Genomic DNA, 17,223 nt, shown 5'->3' on the forward strand with positions numbered 1-17,223 from the left:
TTTGCCATTATTACTTTGGTTCGACCGGGTTACGCAAATTGCAAACCATACTTCAATCAGAACCGCTTGATACGCTGCCGGAACCTACTAGTGATGCGTTATGTTTTGAAATCATGTTATTAACATGATTTCGTCACGGGTCAACTGAAAGGTCGTAAGCTTTAGCGAAGGCAGACGTTGTCACTGATGTATGAAAGACCTCCCGCAGGGCCAGCTGTGATTTCAAAAACAACCGAATCGCTTTAGCAGACACGTTCACAGGATAATATTTGCATCGAAACATCATAGGAAGATTAAAAATTATCGCCAAGGAAGGTGAGAGGGGGAAGGGGCCCATACAAGATTATAAGTTTAAGTCGCAATCAAGCAAAATAAAGATTAGTAGCTGAGGAAACGGCTACAGAACAAGGCAATCAAGACAACATTATCGATGTGTATGACCTTAACGCGTGAAAATAACCAATTAAGGCGTGAATATGAAAGCCATCTTCGTAGTAATGAACACAATGAGCAGTAGTGGAAATAGGGCCTGAACCATTTTGTTATTATTGTTACTATTATTATTATTGATTTTTTTTAGTCCTCATTTTCACTACTGCTAAAAAAGTGTTCATTACTGCGAAGGTCGCTTTCATATTCATATCTTTATCTGTAGTTCATATATTCACAGTCATAGCGAATTAAGTAGTAAGCAGAACGAAAAGTGCTCCTGTGGGAATGCTGTGCGCGATGTGACAAGAGGAAGTATATATCTGAGGTCACGTATGAGGTAATCAAATGGAGATTGTAGAAGTTCCTTCCGCTCCTGCTACACATTCTAGGGACCCCCAAAGCGCTTCAACGAACTCTTACATGAATTTTCACTATTGTATCTTCATTCGCCATGGAAAACAGCGTACGAGATACAAAAATGACCACCAGAAAAAGAGACCGAAAAGAAATATTTTACACGTGCTCTTCTACGCTATCGATCATTTCAATTGTTTTAGTGTTTGCTCTGTTTGTGAGAATAGAAACTGTCACCCGGGACTTGAGGACAACGGACACGAAATTCTCGCTGCAAATTCAGCAAATCCGAGACGTTCTGAAAGAAAGTTCAGCCTCTTCCCGCGGGAGCGAAAACTTCGACGCATCAAATGGTAAGGTGACTGAGAACTTACTCTGAATTTTTTTAGTTCTTAGACCAAATTTTGTTACTGTGTATATATTCTCTTTTATAAAAGCTATATATTGTACGGTATGTGTGTTTTTTGTCTGGACATTGGATAGAAGAACGATAAGATAACGAGCACGATAATTTTATCACGCATTTTATTCATGGGCGACTAATGTAATTGTTTAGTATTAATTCCTCAGTCGTTCAAAACTTAACATCAAGACAGGCTCGTGTTTTTATTAATTTTGTCTACAGCAATGCAAAATTATATTAATTAGGCTAGTAACTTTAATCGCCATAGATATAAGTGAGAACATAATTTCGAGTGAAATTTGGTGTCAATAAGCACGAGTAAATTTTTTAAAGACAACAAAATTGCTCGCGCCGGTAGGGCAAGTTAAAGCGTGCGTGCGCTATTTGTAATTTGCATTCGTCCTACAACTTTGCACTCGTGTTTCATGAGAATATATCCGTTTTCAGCGCGTAATTTTTTTTCATGTATATTATACAAACGGAGCAAGTAATGAATAACGAAGCCAATCAGACTGCCGAAATTATATTAGAACGCTTTTACAAGATTTATACTACATTAATATGTTAGATTCGTCCGTGAAAAGGCACAACATCAACTATCAAAGGTTCTCGTTCTATCCCGAAGCATCTGGGCTCGAGTGCGCACGCTTTAAAAATGTCTTTAGACTTTTGCAAATCACCTGACCCAGATTATATCGTCTGTTCCGATGACTAATGCCGCAATTCTTTTAACTCTTACAAAATTAATAAAGAATATGTCAATATTGAATACAGCCAAAATATACTTGAAACACTAGTCAATGATTTTACTTTGTTTATTTTAGCGAGCCGATACAAAATTTCGGTTCTTCGTCGCAGCGCGGATACAGTTAACGGCAATGAATCGATTAGGAACTATGACATTGGAGAGGCTATCAAGAGATACGTGCGATCGATTATGAAAGGATATATTTGTCAAAGTCCAGACAGGGTTTGCGTGGCAGGGTCCCCCGGACCAATAGGAGCTCGTGGTCTTCCGGGAAAAAGAGGGCCTAAAGGAATTAGGGGAAAGAAGGGAACGCGAGGAATGGTGGGACCTCCAGGAGAACCGGGAAAGCAAGGCATCAAGGGAGATATTGGCCCCAAAGGAGTCAAGGGAGAAAAAGGTAAACAATAACATAACGATAATGATCATAATAATGACAAAAGCAAAACTTATTTTTTTGGAAAAAAATATGTGGTCAAATAAAAATACAATGTTAGTTTGTGATGATAGTTTTATTTGGATGTGCTTTTGTTTGATTTTGCAACTTATTCATTTTCATGGGTGTATATTTCCTTTCATCATTTCATCGCAACATTGCTTAATGCTTAGCGTGCGCTTTTTGAAGTTACCTTGAAGTTCTGTGTTTGTATGGACTGTTTTTTACAATGGTATAATAATAATAAAGCCGTTTTCAGCATTGTTGTTAAGTTTACGTTACACATATGATCTTTTATGTGTCCCTATCTAAAGGAGCGATCTTTAATGATTATCATTTCATTATTTCCTTTAACTAGCAACTCTTCTTTTCTCAGGAAACCCAGGGACACCTGGACAACCAGGAGCTAAAGGTGAACCAGGCGAGTCCCTATCTGCACCAAAGGTGACTGTATCACCGACTTCAGACACTGTTACTGAAAACCAAACTGCTACGTTTTATTGCTCGGCTAATGGCAATCCAACGCCTACCGTCACCTGGAGTAAAACAGGTGATACGGAACCAATTGCAAGCCCACATAATAAGTTAGAAATCACAAAAGCTACGTATAATGACTCGGGAAATTATGTTTGCACAGCTAAGAGCATATTGGGTGAGATGCAAAAGCAGGTGAAGCTCCTTGTGGAAGGTAAGCATATTTTGGAGAATGGATTTTTTAACAGCCAGCAATCGTGACCCTAATGAGTTTATATTTGATTTTTTTTTATTTTTTGGTTGGCGTAACTCTTCACGGAATGTTCGGAAAAGACTTCATTCAAAAAGATTCCTCAGAAAAAAGTTATCTAACATTTTCTCTTTTAACTTTCCTTAAATGTTTCTTAGCCATGTCTGCGTCAAAAAAAATACAGTCAAAAATATGTCATTGCGCTTGTTTAAGAGAAAGGATGGGCCAAGCTTACCCCATTTATGCTTGTGCTGGCACTAATCACGCGCATTATTTAATCGGTTCACAGTACATTTAGCGGTAGCTTGAAGGAAGAGTTTTTAAAGTAACAATTGTTACGGGTAAATTTACTGATTTTTCTGTGTGTTTGCTTGGGCATATTTACGCATAAACGTTTCATGCTAACCATTTCCAACTTATTCAAGTTCTTTCGTTCTAGTATTTCAACAAATTAGAAAAGCTACAATAATTTTCTAATTTCCAACTGTTACGTTTTGCTCGTTACTTTGGTTTCATTATACACCTGTATGTCGGTACTTTGAGGATCATTTCTGTTGAAATTGCATATAAACATAGTGTCAATGCTCTCCCTGGAAATACAATTATAAGTTTTCATGATCTTTCTGGGAAATTGATTCTCATGGAAGTTGGCAGCTGAGTTTGGGCTCGTAAGTTCGCTTTCCTTTCATAGGATAATTGCTCGCGTTGCCGCTTTTTCAGAAATTATTATTACGTCCCACTTTTATTTTCTAAGCTACTCTACCGCAATTAAGAGAGGTGTTCAGATGGCCTAGAGTCTATTTAATCCGTTCTTTAGTTTTGAAATTCTTTCCCAAACAGAGGGAATACTTAACTAGAATCACTTAGCTTTAAAGAGACATTTTCCGCTTCTTTTGTAACCTTATTAAGGTATTTTAAATTTAAGGGGCAATAGAGCCACGCGCTCGATAGTACTTAGGAAGTAAATTGTAAAGCTGCGAGCCGATTACATTGATTACGAAGTTAGCTACGTCAGAGTTCATATCGGTTTTTTACATAAACTAGAATAAACCTACTGTAAAAAGCTCGCTCGAACCAGATCTCCGTGTACCAGGGAATCGTGACGAGTTTCCGTCGTCGCTGCCAAGTTGCCTCTACCAAGCTTATTTTTCCCCGTTTTTGTACGTTTCCCACGAAGTCTAGTTTGAGTGCGGGAAAAACTATCGTCACAAAGTTTAAAAAAAAGAAGCTTATAGATAGAAATTATCGAGCGTAAAAAGGAAAAATCACACAATCTTAAACGACATCGACTAAAAAGGGTTCCTCGAGTCGTTGCTTTCAAAGTTTTACTTTGCATCAACGGGTAACGGGCTTCGCGCGCGCTTTTAGCTGCATCTTTTTTCCCTTCAATGAATTTTTTTAGATTCCCCAGTTTAAAGGGGATGAATTGTACACCAAAATCGTGCAAGAAAAAACTCTAGTTCATCGTACCGTCTTAAGAACATAAGACCATCGCACCTCTTTAGCTAGTCCATTGATTGAAAATCAGTACTGTTTTATCGGAATGCGCGTGCGCTTATTCGCCTGATTATGTAATTTTTTGCGCAGTATAGGATGCGCAGTGCAATACTAAGGAGTTACCGTAACTCTTTATTCATTATAATAATAAGTTTGATAATAGTAATCATGATAATGGTAATGAAATAAAATTTATAACAAATAATTATAATATGATGATGATAATTATTTTAAAAATAATACTAACAACGAAGATAATAATGACACTAATGATGAAAATAGTGCAGTTCTATATTTATTTATGGTCTATATTCTGTATTTTTTCTCTTATCGTTACTACATTTATAATTTTGTTTGTTTTGTCTTATGCATTTGATTTTACTACCTAGGACCTCTAGAACACTGAGTTTTTCATTTGGATTTCAGATTAAAATTTTGAATGCTTATTAAATCAATTTAAAACGTAGAAAGAAGGAGATGCAAGTCGAAAAAAAAATATCCCGATTCTCGAATTAGTCCTCTAAGAAACTACACGATCCTGGCAAGGGAGAAAAGCTTATTAGTAATCACAGTTTTAAATATGAATGGCTGGAGAGCATAAAAAAAGTATTGCATTTCCTTGGCAGTTTCGATCCTCAATGGACTTTTTTGTTTGTATCTTTTTCCATCTTAAAATAAAGTAATTTTGTTTGTATCTTTTTCCATCTTAAAATAAAGTAAGCCAAGATTTTTTAAGAATTGCTAAGGGAACTTAGATAAAACATTTTTTATTTGTTTTCCTCAGCTCCTCCACGATTTACCAAAATTCCAAACAGAGTCATTAGAGTCAATAGAGGTAAAAAAGCATCTGCCTCTTGCCAGGCGTTTGGTTTTCCGACGCCAAAAATAGTTTGGTCAAGAGGACTTGTCCCGTTACCACAAGGTCGAACAAGTGTCAGTAATGGAACCTTAGACATATCACACTTTGATCCTAAAGATTCTGGTACGTACCGATGTACCGCGTCCAACAAGCTGGGATCTATCAGTGCTTTGACAACTCTTTATTATATACACAGAGGTATGTCTGAAGAAGATATCCCTTCTTTTCCTGAAAAAGGCTAAGGAGGTTAATTGTTGTTGATAAATGAAATCGGTGTACTCAGTCTCAGTCAAAATTACCGAGTAACCCCCTTGACTTCAAAACGGGTTTTTTTTATGATACTTATCTCCCCTTTTACAACTAACAACGGTTTTAAAGTCTAATACTGCATTCGATTTCAACTTAAAACCTTAAAAAAGTTTGTTTTCTTCTAGTAAGAGGAAAGAGCATGTTTAAGACTATTAACGCCCCCTTTTTAACGGTAAATTAACAAAACAAATAATTCTCAGATACAAACACGACTAAGAATCGATCAATTTTTAAAAAAGATACTCTCTTTTTGTGTTAACTAAAAAGAGTTTAAGGCCGTCTTTACCAACCTTGGTGCAAGTGGAAGATTTGGTCCAACATCACTTGGTAGTCACTACGCTAATCAGGATCATGACGGACAAGTTACATTGTCCAGCGGTATTCAACAGTGGACTGTGCCGTACACTGGTGACTACAGAATACAAGCAATAGGAGCAGCAGGAGGGTATGATTCATACGCTAACAGTGCTCAATACCGAGGGAGAGGAGCAAGAATGATTGGAACATTCCGTTTAAAGGAGGGTGAAGTTATTCAAATACTTGTCGGTCAAGAAGGAGGAGTAAACGGGCGGAGTCATTCCTCTGGAGGTGGTGGAGGTACATTTGTAGTAAGAGGAGCCTACACATTCTTGATTATAGCCGGGGGTGGAGGAGGCATAGAATCTGCACGTTCAAGGCATTCAGGATGTGATGCTAGTACTGGTTCATTGGGAAATCCTGGGCACAAGTCATGGTCAGGGGGAAGCGGTGGACATGGTGCACAGACCGCTGATGCTTATAATTCTGGTAAGTGGGTTTTTTTGATGCTATCACCTATTTCCGAACCAAAGCCTTAATGTAAAGTATCCGCATATCAATAAATTCTTGTCAGAAAAAAGCGAAAAGTAAAAATTATTGAAGTCAAATTAATTTTATAGCGAACTGTATGGCAATTATCATCGATCTCCGCTAATTTTTGTAACTTCTAGTCTAGTCAGTCAAAGAATGAACAATTTTGCCAAGTTCTAAACCTACATGAACAGGTTAGGAAGCGACTGCATACAATTACCATTCTTGTTGTTGTTAACCCTGACAGGTGGCGGTGGCGGAGGTTTCTTCTCCAGTGGCAGAAGTTCAAAGCAGTTTGGCGGTACCTCGGGGTATGGTGGAGAAGGTGGCAGAGGATTTATCCAAGGAGCGGTGGGAGGTAGAGCCAAGTTTAACAATGCTGTTGGTGGATTTGGTGGAGGTGGAGGTGCTTACGGAAATGGAGGAGGCGCAGGAGGAGGAGGAGGATACTCTGGAGGAAGCAGTGGAGATAATGAGGGTAATTCGTGTGGAGGCGGTGGAGGATCTTATAATGCTGGAAAAAATCAACAAAACGAATGTTGCTATCAATCATCTGGCCATGGTCAGGTGATCATAACCTTACTGTAAAAAAGTACTTTTTGGCATTATTAAGAGAGGTTGTCAGTAATTTTCGAGAATCCAGCGGGATAGATTGTACATTAAAGAACAATATATGCGACAGGCCAATTTCAGCTAAAAACACGTTGACAGAGCTGGTATCTTTGTAAACAACTCAAAAACTTTACCTAAAACGGTGGTTTTTTAACTTAACAATAAAGGTAGGTTAATTTTTAAGTTAAAATTGATATATTTAAATGAATCAAAACTGAAGTAGAGACCAAACACGTCGAGTTTTGTCCCAATGGCGTGCGATTTGCAGTAGGAGTACAGCAAGTAAATGGCCTAACTCCGTGAAAATGGATGCTATATATTTTGGTCTGGCGCTTGCTTTTCACGGGCCAAAAATAATATTTTTACATGACAAACACGAAGAATTTCTCGTTGAAAAGAGCTCTTTTATTTTATGTACATTTGTATACCCTAGATGTCATGGTCGTCTGAAATATAGCAAAATTCAGCTTACAAACGGAATAGAAAATATAGTGTACTTTACGCGGGTGGTTACAAACGAAAGAAAGTTCAGTTGGAGATGAAATATAGTTGCAAAGCTACTCCAAGAGATGAAAAATAACTTATGAAAAAATAAATCCAAGATAATTTTTCGTTGTCTTGTACGAGCGTTGTGAAAATGCACTGAAAGCCCAATACAAATTATGCAAATTAGGTACGTTTTGGCCGATTTCGAACTTTCGTATTTATTTCCATAATAAAAACTCGCTGGAACTTTTGAATATTATTTTTGAAAACGATTCACCAAAAGGGTCTTTTGGAGCAAATAAAAATTTTTGCTTCTGTTGCCGAATTCTCGAAAATTATTGATAACCTCTCTTAAAACACTTAAAGGCTGATCCTGAAGTAAACAATCCTTTTCCCGAGGCGCAGCCGAGGGAAAACAATGATCTGTTTATCGACGGAACAGGAGAAAAATCCTTTTTTTAGATTCGATGCGATATCATATTTTTAGAAGGGGTAAAAAAAAAAAAAAACCAAATAATATAAATTGCTATTTCTGGGGATAGTCATGAATTAATTGCAAATAGGCGATACCGTGACATGATTTACCAGGAGAAGGTCTAACATCTCGTGTTTCAAATAAACAAAATGAAAGATATCATTTCTGGCCTGATTGCAGTCTAGGCAATCTTAAAGCAGCAATACAAATTTCATTCAAAACTCATTTAGAGTATTGCCCGCTTTTCCTTCCTCGTATAATTTCTGTCTCTCATAATTGTCACAATTAGTGAAAATAAAACGGAAATCATTTCCTAAATGTAAACTTGAAACTGATTTAATTACCGTTAGAATTTGAAAGGAAAATAGAGAAGAGTATGCACATTGACTTATTTAAGTCTGACGAGTTTGTTAAGATGTCACCTTTATTTGAGCTTTTGTAAAGGCGTAATAACTCTTTTCAAATATACTCATTCAGTCTGCAGCAGATTAAATTTCATCATGCTCTGCTTGCATGGCTTTGACAATAAGATGAAAACTGAGTGAATATATATTTATACTCAAATTGTTATATCATGAGAATCACAACTGATGAAAGCAGCAGTTGTTTTCCAAAAATTAATCAGCATCCACATGATGTACAATGCCTCAGCTTGATAGGAAGGGTGCCAAGTTTAAATAGGAGAGCTGTGCTGACAACGTCCTGCATTTTATCCTCCTTTGGATATTTGCGCGAAGAATTTGGTCAGCATCACTGAAACATTCAATCTTATTGTCCGCTGAACCTAAAAGAAGATGATAACCTCCTTATTTGTTGACCGAAGACTGGAAAACCATAGTTCTTGATACCACTAAAAAAAAAAAACCGTAACTCAGTGCCCCTCCTCCTCCCCTTAACGTGACGATTGTTTGATATGTATTTTAATTGCTAAAAATTAATAAGTAAATTTTGTTGCGAAGCTGGTAATTTTTTCATGTACATTATCAGTCCCCCAATTCCCTTGAACGAAGTCTTCAACAGCCAGTGAGAAGTTCTGCTAAAGTGAAGGGCTGGAAAATAAACTCTAGCTCCGCCCTTAGGCTTGGTTCAATCTACATATTACGCGTATCGAGAGATTGCGTGTTCACCTTAAGAGGCTAGCGAAGGGTTTATACGTGACGTGTTATTAAGGCCAAAATTAATATGCGATGCGTGTCAGAAAAGCGAGGGTGATTCATGAATTTTTTCAACCAACGTTAGGCGAGATTTGTCTTCTGAAATATATATGAGCCGTAAATTTTTTTCTTGCATTTCTTCAAAACGTCAAGATTTTCCTGAAACTTCACACACAAGAGTAAGGAGTTGAAGTTTTCCTTTTTATAAACGTGACGCATGAATTTTTGATGTTTCGCTCATTGAATTCTCCTCTTGGGTCTCGTGACAGGATGCCTAAGATATATTAACTAACCCTAACAGCTTGAAAGTATCACTGGATTTTGGACTTTATCTGGGCACCCCTTTAGTACGCCTCAGCGGTATTACAGTGCTGTCTAATTTTGTCATTAGTACTTTGGCGCGACCGGGTTACCCAAAACTGCAAACCATACCCCGACCAGAACCGCACTATACTCTGCCGGAACTTACTAGCAGTGCGTGATGTCTTGAGATCAAATGAAAGGTTGTAAGCTATAGCTAGGGCAGACTTTGTTATTGATGTATGAAAGACCTCCCATAGGTTCAGCTGTGACTACAAAAACAAACGAATTGCTTCAGCAGACACGTTCAGAGCATAATATTTCCATCATACGTAAGCAAACATTATCGCCAATGAAGGGGGGAGGGGAGAGGGCTCATACAAGATTAGAGTTTTAGTAAAAGAATGATCAATAGCTATTGACATGGCTGCAGAACAGGGCAATCAAGACAATAATATCGAGCTTCATGACTTCAAAGCGCGAACATAAAAAATCAAATAGTAGGCACAACAAAACGTGCTACTGTGGGAATGCTCTGAGAGAGAGGAAGTGTATATATCTGAGGTCACGTATGACGTAAATAAGTTAAAGCCGGAAAGGGAAGTTTTCAAATGGAGATGGTCTAAAAGCGCTTCAACTGACCGGAACGTGAATTGAACCTTTCACCATTGTATCTCCATTCGCCATGGATAACTGCGTACCAGATACAAAAATGACCACCAGAAAAAGAGACCGTTACGTCATATTTTCCATGTGCTCTTTTACTTTATCGGTCATTTCAATTGTGTTGGGTTTTGCTCTGTTTACGAGAATAGAAAGTGTCGCCCGAGACTTGAGGACAATGGACACGAAATTCTCACTGCAAATTCAGCAAATCCGAGACATTCTAAGAGAAAGTTCAGCCTCTGCCCGCGGGAGCGAAAACTTTGACACATCAAATGGTAGGTTGACTGAGAACTTACTCTGAATTATTTCTCCCTAATTTTGTCCTTGTGTATATGCTCTCTTTTATATAGTATACGGTATCTGTGTTTCTTGTCTAGACATTGGATGGAAGAACGATAAGACTGCAGGCACGAGAATTTTATCACGCAGCGACTAATGTAATTGTTTTAATATTAATTCAGCAGTCTTTCAAAACTTAACATCAAGACAGGCTCGTGTTTTTTTAAAATTTTGACTACGGCCACCCATTATTAGACTAGTAGCTTTAATCACTATATGGTTAAGTAATAACATGATTTCGAGTGCAATTTGATGTTAGTTAGCGAGAATAAATTTTTCAAAGACAACAAAATTACCCGAGCCCGTAGGGCAAGTAAAAGCGCGCGCGTAAATTACACTCGTGTTACAACTTTGCACTCGTCTTACATGAGAACGCGTAATTTTTTTCATGTGCGTTATTAATAACGAAACAAGTAACGAATGGCGAGGCCAACCAGACTTCAGAAATTGAGTTAGAACGCTAGTGAGATTTATACAACATTAATGTGTTAGCTTGGTTAAAAGGGCACGATATCAACTATCAAAGGTTCTTGTTCTATCCAGAAGCATCTGTGCTCGTGCACATTCGCATTAGATATGTATTTAAATTTTTGCAAATCGTCTGATCCAGATTATATCGTCTACTCCAATGACTAATTAAATGCGGAAATTCTAGCCAGTCTTCAAAAATTAATAAAGAATATGTCAATATTGAATGCAGCCAAAATATACTTGAAACATCAATCAATGATTTTACTTTGTTTATTTTAGCCATCCGATACAAAATTCCAGTTGTTCGTCGCAGCGTGGATACAGTTAACGGCAATGAATCGATTAGCCTCTATGACCTTGGAGAGTCCATCAAGAGATACGTGCGATCGATTATGAAAGGATATATTTGTCAAAGTCCAAACAGGGTTTGCGTGGCAGGGTCTCCCGGACCAATAGGAGCTCGTGGTCTTCCAGGAAACAGAGGGCCTGAAGGAATCAGGGGGAAGAAGGGAACGCGAGGAATTATGGGACCTCCAGGAAAACCGGGAGAGCAAGGTATCAAGGGAGACATTGGCCCTCAAGGAATCAAGGGAGAAAAAGGTAAACAATAAGATAACGATAATAATCATAATCATAATAATGACAAAAGTAAAACTTAATTTAAAAAAAATGTTGTGGTCAAAAACTATTACAATGATGGTTCACGATGATAGTTCCAATGTACTTCTGTTTTATTTTAGCAACTTTTTCATTTTCATCTGAGTATATATTTTTTCATCGTTTCATTTGCAACATTGCTTAATGCTTAGAGTGCGTATATCGAGGTATATACCAAGGGGAAGTTCGGTGAGCACGAGAGTAGGAGAAGAGTTTTTTTTTTTTTTTTAACAATCGTACAATAATAAAGCCATTTTTCCTCTTTGTTGTTAAGCTTACGTTACACATATGATCTTTTATGTGTCCCTATCTTAAGGAGCGATCTTTAATGATTATCATTTCATTATTTCCTTTAACTTGCGACTATCTTTTTCTCAGGAAACCCAGGGACACCTGGACAACCAGGAGCTAAAGGTGAACCAGGGGAGTCCCTATCTGCGCCAAAGGTGACCGTATCACCAACTTCAGACACTGTTACTGAAAACCAAACTGCCACGTTTTATTGTTCGGCTAATGGCAATCCAACGCCTACCGTCACCTGGAGTAGAATAGGTGATACGGAACCAATTGCAAGCCGACATAATAAGTTAGAAATCAGAAAAGCTACGTATAATGACTCAGGAAATTACGTCTGCACGGCTTTGAGCATATTGGGTGAGATGCAAAAGCAGGTGAAGCTCTTTGTGGAAGGTAAGCATATGATGGTGAATAGAGTTTGTCACACACAGTCAGAAATTTTGACCCCCATGACTTTATATTTGATTTTTTATCTTACTTCACGTAAATCATCCCGGAATGTTCGAATAACTTCATTCAAGATGATTCTTCAAAAGAAGTTATCGAATCTTTCCTTTTTTAACTTTCCTTAATTGTTTCCTACAAATGTCTGTGTCCAAAAATACCATTAAAAAATAGGTCATTTTGCTTGATTAAGAGATAGGATGGCCCAAACTTACCCCATTTAAGCCTGTACTAGCACTAATCACACACGTTATTTAATCGTTTCACGGTACATTTTGCGTTTTTAAAGTAACAATGAAAAACACTTGATGGGTAGAAATTCTCGATTGTATGGAACATTTTGATATATGATTTATAATGGTAATTGAACTGAGGTGAGTGCAATTTGGGCTGAAATAATACGCGTGATTTCAAAATGGAACAAGCGCGCAGCGCGAGTTCGATTTGAAATCACAAGTATGATTTCAGACCAAAATTGCCCAACGCAAGGTTCAATTACCATTTCATTACATCCATTTTGAAATCGCCCAAATACAGGATTTGGTCAGTTCTAATATTTTATTAATACAATACTGAGCCGGTTTGAAATTAAACTCATCCATTTTTTGGGAGGAAAAAAATAAGAGTTTTGGAAACAAAAGTTGCAAAATTTGCCACGTGATACTCCATGTCTTTCATCTTCCTGCAATATAATCGGTTACGTTAAACAAGCCATGAAGTCTGATTGGTTGGTTGTTTTTAGTGTAGCCTCCTCATTGGCTGGGGAAAACATGCGAATTAAAGCAAAAAATGGTGCGATTCGTGAATAAATCGCACCAATTAGAGCCAATCAGATTACAGGGACCACCAGTGATTTCAAAATGGGTGTAATAAAAGGAAAAATCACACAATTTTTAAACCACATCGATTCAAAAGGTTCCTCGAGTCGTTGCTTTCAAGGTTATAATTTACATCATCGGGTAACGGGCTTCGTGCACGCTTTTAGCTGTATCATTTTTCCCCTTCGAAAAGGGAAATGCTTACTAAATCAGTTTAAAACCCAGAAAGAAGGAGGAGCAAGTCGTAAATAAATATCAAGAGGCTCGAACTAGTCCTCTAAGAAACTATTTGACTCATGTTAGAGTGAAAAGCTTACAATTGAACACAGTTTTGAATATCAATGGTTGGATAGCATGGAAAAGTAGTATAATTCCCTAGCAGTTTCAATCCTCAATGGATTTTTTTGTTTCTTTTGTTTTTGAACCCATGACCACTGAGATATTTTATTATTTATTTTCCTCAGCTCCTCCACGATTCACTAAAACTCCAAACAGAGTTATTACAGTCAATAGAGGTACAAACGCATCTGCCTCTTGCCAAGCGCTTGGTTTTCCTTCGCCGAAAATAGTTTGGTCAAGAGGACTTGTCCCGTTACCACAAGGTCGAACAAGTGTCAGAAATGGAACCTTAGACATATCACACTTTGATCCTAAAGATTCTGGTACGTACCAATGTACCGCGTCCAACAAGCTGGGATCTGTCAGTGCTTTGACAACCTTATATTATATACACGTAGGTATGTCTGGAGACAATATCTTTCTTTTTCCAAAAAAGGCTAAGGATTTTAATTGTTGTTGATGAATGAAATCGGTGTACTCAAACTCAATCAAAATTATCGAGTAATCCCTTTGACTTCAAAACGGGAATTTTTCAATAACTAATCTTTCCTTTTGCAACTAACGACAGTTGCAAAGTCTAACAATGCATTCGATTTGAACTTAAAAACTTCGAAAAATGTTTTGTTTTTATTGTTTCTTGTAGTGAGAGGAAGGAGTATGTGACACGGATGTCGTTACATATGTCGTGACATCGCGTCACGACTATGTTCGCAATGTATTATGGATAAATAAGTATGAGCACGCCTTCAAGATGGCGTGGTAATGTTGTTGTTTATAAATGTTGTTTTTTTGGAAAATGAGCCTTTATCCTGTCTCGAATGATTGAGCGAACCGCGAACTACGACAGAGCAACAACAGATTGTTAAAATTGAATATCTTACAAGTATGTTTTGGACAATTATAGTCATTTATATTAACGGTAAATTAACATAACAATTTTTTCTCAGTTACCAACACGACTAAGAATCAATTTTTTAAAAAAAGATACTTTCTTTTTTTGTTAACTAAAAAGGGTTTAAGGCCGTCTTTACTAACCTTGGTGCGAGTGGAAGATTTGGTCCAACATCGCTTGGTAGTTACTACGCTAATCAAGATCATGACGGACAAGTTATACTGTCCAGCGGTATTCAACAATGGACTGTGCCGTACACTGGTTTCTACAGAATAGAAGCAGTCGGAGCAGCAGGAGGGTACGGCACAAATAGCAACAATGGTCAATACCGAGGGAGAGGTGCAAAAATGGTCGGTACTTTTTCTTTGTCCAAAGGAGAGACAATTCGTATACTTGTTGGCCAAGAAGGAGGAATCAATCATGCTGATTATGCGGCTGGAGGTGGTGGAGCTACGTTTGTTGTGAGGGGGAGCAAGACGCCATTGATAGTAGCCGGGGGTGGAGGCGGAATGGAACAGGCAAAGTCCAGGTATGCAGGATGTGATGCCAGCACTAGTACAACAGGGAACCCTGGGCACAAATCATGGTCCGGAGGAATAAATGGACATGGAGCGCAGATTGCCGATAATGATAATTCAGGTAAAAGCTGCGAGCATATCCAAATCACAAGTATAATATGTCAAAGAAAATGCCAATTTATCTTCCACGAAAGCTCTGGCTGGCTTTGTAATTTTTCGTGCAATTTGCTCTCACAGCAAATTCCGCAGAATTCCATATAAGAGAGCATTTATCAGTGAAAACTGTGACAGGAAAGACCGCATACCCTCAGAAAATTGTTAAAGATCTAAAGGCAAATTAAGGGTTTCAGCTTGAAGATTTACAACAAATAAAGATCGATCCTGTTATTTTCTTCAGTACTCCTAGCTATAGCTTCCCCACAATGTCAGCGCATTTACTTCTTTGTGAAGGTCAGTTGCACAACCATTGTATGAGAGATAATAACACTGGAAACTATTCAAGAATGTCATTCACAGTATCTCGCTATATTACAATTAGTGAGTTGAACTTCTTATTCTGGCTCTATTGACTGAGAGCAACTATTTAACTCGTCTTTCTTACTTAATTTCCTCTCTGGACCTGTCTCACGATGATTCACATATATACCAACAATCTTGAATACTATATCGTTTGTGTCATATCTGAATCCAATGCAAATATATCGATCATGTATTTCGCAGGTGGCGGAGGCGGTGGATTTTATACAAATGGAAGGAGCTCAAAAAAATTCGGCGGTACGATGGGATTCGGTGGTGAAGGTGGAAAGGGATTTATTCAGGGAGGAGTGGGTGGTAGAGCCCTTGCCAATAATGCCGTTGGTGGTTTTGGAGGAGGAGCTGGTGCTTTTGGATATGGCGGCGGTGGAGGAGCGGGAGGAGGAGGAGGCTATTCTGGAGGAAGCAGTGGAGATAACGAAGTTGATTCCTGTGGGGGTGGAGGTGGATCCTACAACGCTGGAAGGGATCAGCACAACGAGTGTTGCTATCGAACATCTGGACATGGTCAAGTGACTATAACACTACTGTAGGAAACTCCTGACTAAAAATTTTCCTATGCCAACTGCAAGGAGCTTTTTATTAAGTGCATGACTACCGACACGTAGCATACCAAAGTATACATACCAAAGACACTTTTCTTAGTGAGCAGTTTTTTTTTTAAAGGTATGTTTTTATTTTGGTTTTCCAAAATTTCAGCAACTTATTGCGAAGGTTAGTCCAAAAAAAAAAGGAATATATACTCAAAAATGATCGCTAACTGAAGCAGTCGTAGGCGTAATGAAATTTGTATATTGATAACTCCAATGTAAACGTTTCAGGAGTAAAGCATAGAAAGAAGCTCAAGAAGATATTCCGTGTGCAATTCGGTGTGTTAAGAACTAGTACATGATTAGTCCCCAAATTCTCTTGAGCAAAGTCTTCAACAGCCAGAGAGAAATTCTTGTAAAGTGAAGGATGGAAAATAAACTAACTGCAGCTCCGCTCTTAGGCTTGGTTTAACCTACATATTACACGTACCGAGAGACTACAAGTACACCTCAAGAGGCTGGCGAAGGGTTTATACGTGGCGCGTGATTAAGGCCATAATTGATATGTGAAGCGTGACATTAAAGCGTGACAAAAAAGCGGGCGTGATTCATGAATTTATGAATCAGCGTGAGGCGTGATTTGCCTCATGAAATAAAAGTAACCCGTAGATGTGTTTCATGTCGTGAAAACGTCAAAATTTTCTTGAAACCTCGCACACAAGAGGAGAGAGTTGAAGTTAATCTTTTTATATACGTGACGCATTCATTTTCTAGAAAAATTTTCCTTACCCTACCCTTCTTTGCTACCCTTACTCAAGTGGTTATATCATGAGAGCCTAACCTAACGAAAGCAGCAGTTGTCTAAAAATAGATTAATTAATACTATTAATATGCGAAGATTCAGTGTCTGAATTCCTCCGCGACTTCAGGCACACAATGGAGTATTAAATCACTTCGGTGGCATTACAGCGCCGTCTAATTTTGCCATTAGTAATTTGGCACGACCGGGTCACGACAAAATTTCAAAACATGCTTCGACCAGAAGTACTTGATACGCTGCCGGAACTTGTTAGTGGTGCGTGATATCTTAAAATCAACTGAAAG

The 17,223-nt window shown here is 38.1% G+C and overlaps 2 protein-coding genes across 2 annotated transcripts; both read left to right on the forward strand.

Moving 5' to 3' along the window:
• The first annotated feature begins 883 nt into the window (after positions 1 to 883).
• On the forward strand, positions 884 to 8,630 carry LOC131770578 (uncharacterized). Its single transcript, XM_059086296.2, has 6 exons — positions 884 to 1,139; positions 2,014 to 2,334; positions 2,747 to 3,058; positions 5,376 to 5,648; positions 6,027 to 6,545; positions 6,835 to 8,630. Exons 1-6 carry the CDS (start codon positions 884 to 886, stop codon positions 7,173 to 7,175), a joined length of 2,022 nt encoding a protein of 673 aa, XP_058942279.1. The 3' UTR covers positions 7,176 to 8,630.
• A 1,611-nt stretch (positions 8,631 to 10,241) lies between these two features.
• LOC131770571 (uncharacterized) lies at positions 10,242 to 16,746 on the forward strand. The gene is made up of 6 exons (XM_059086290.2): positions 10,242 to 10,555; positions 11,370 to 11,690; positions 12,126 to 12,437; positions 13,771 to 14,043; positions 14,658 to 15,176; positions 15,776 to 16,746. The coding sequence occupies exons 1-6, from the start codon at positions 10,300 to 10,302 to the stop codon at positions 16,120 to 16,122; spliced, it is 2,028 nt and encodes a 675-aa protein (XP_058942273.2). The 5' UTR covers positions 10,242 to 10,299; the 3' UTR covers positions 16,123 to 16,746.
• Positions 16,747 to 17,223: the final 477 nt, after the last annotated feature.

Source organism: Pocillopora verrucosa, chromosome 5, assembly GCF_036669915.1.
Source record: "Pocillopora verrucosa isolate sample1 chromosome 5, ASM3666991v2, whole genome shotgun sequence".
Lineage (NCBI taxonomy): Eukaryota > Metazoa > Cnidaria > Anthozoa > Scleractinia > Pocilloporidae > Pocillopora > Pocillopora verrucosa.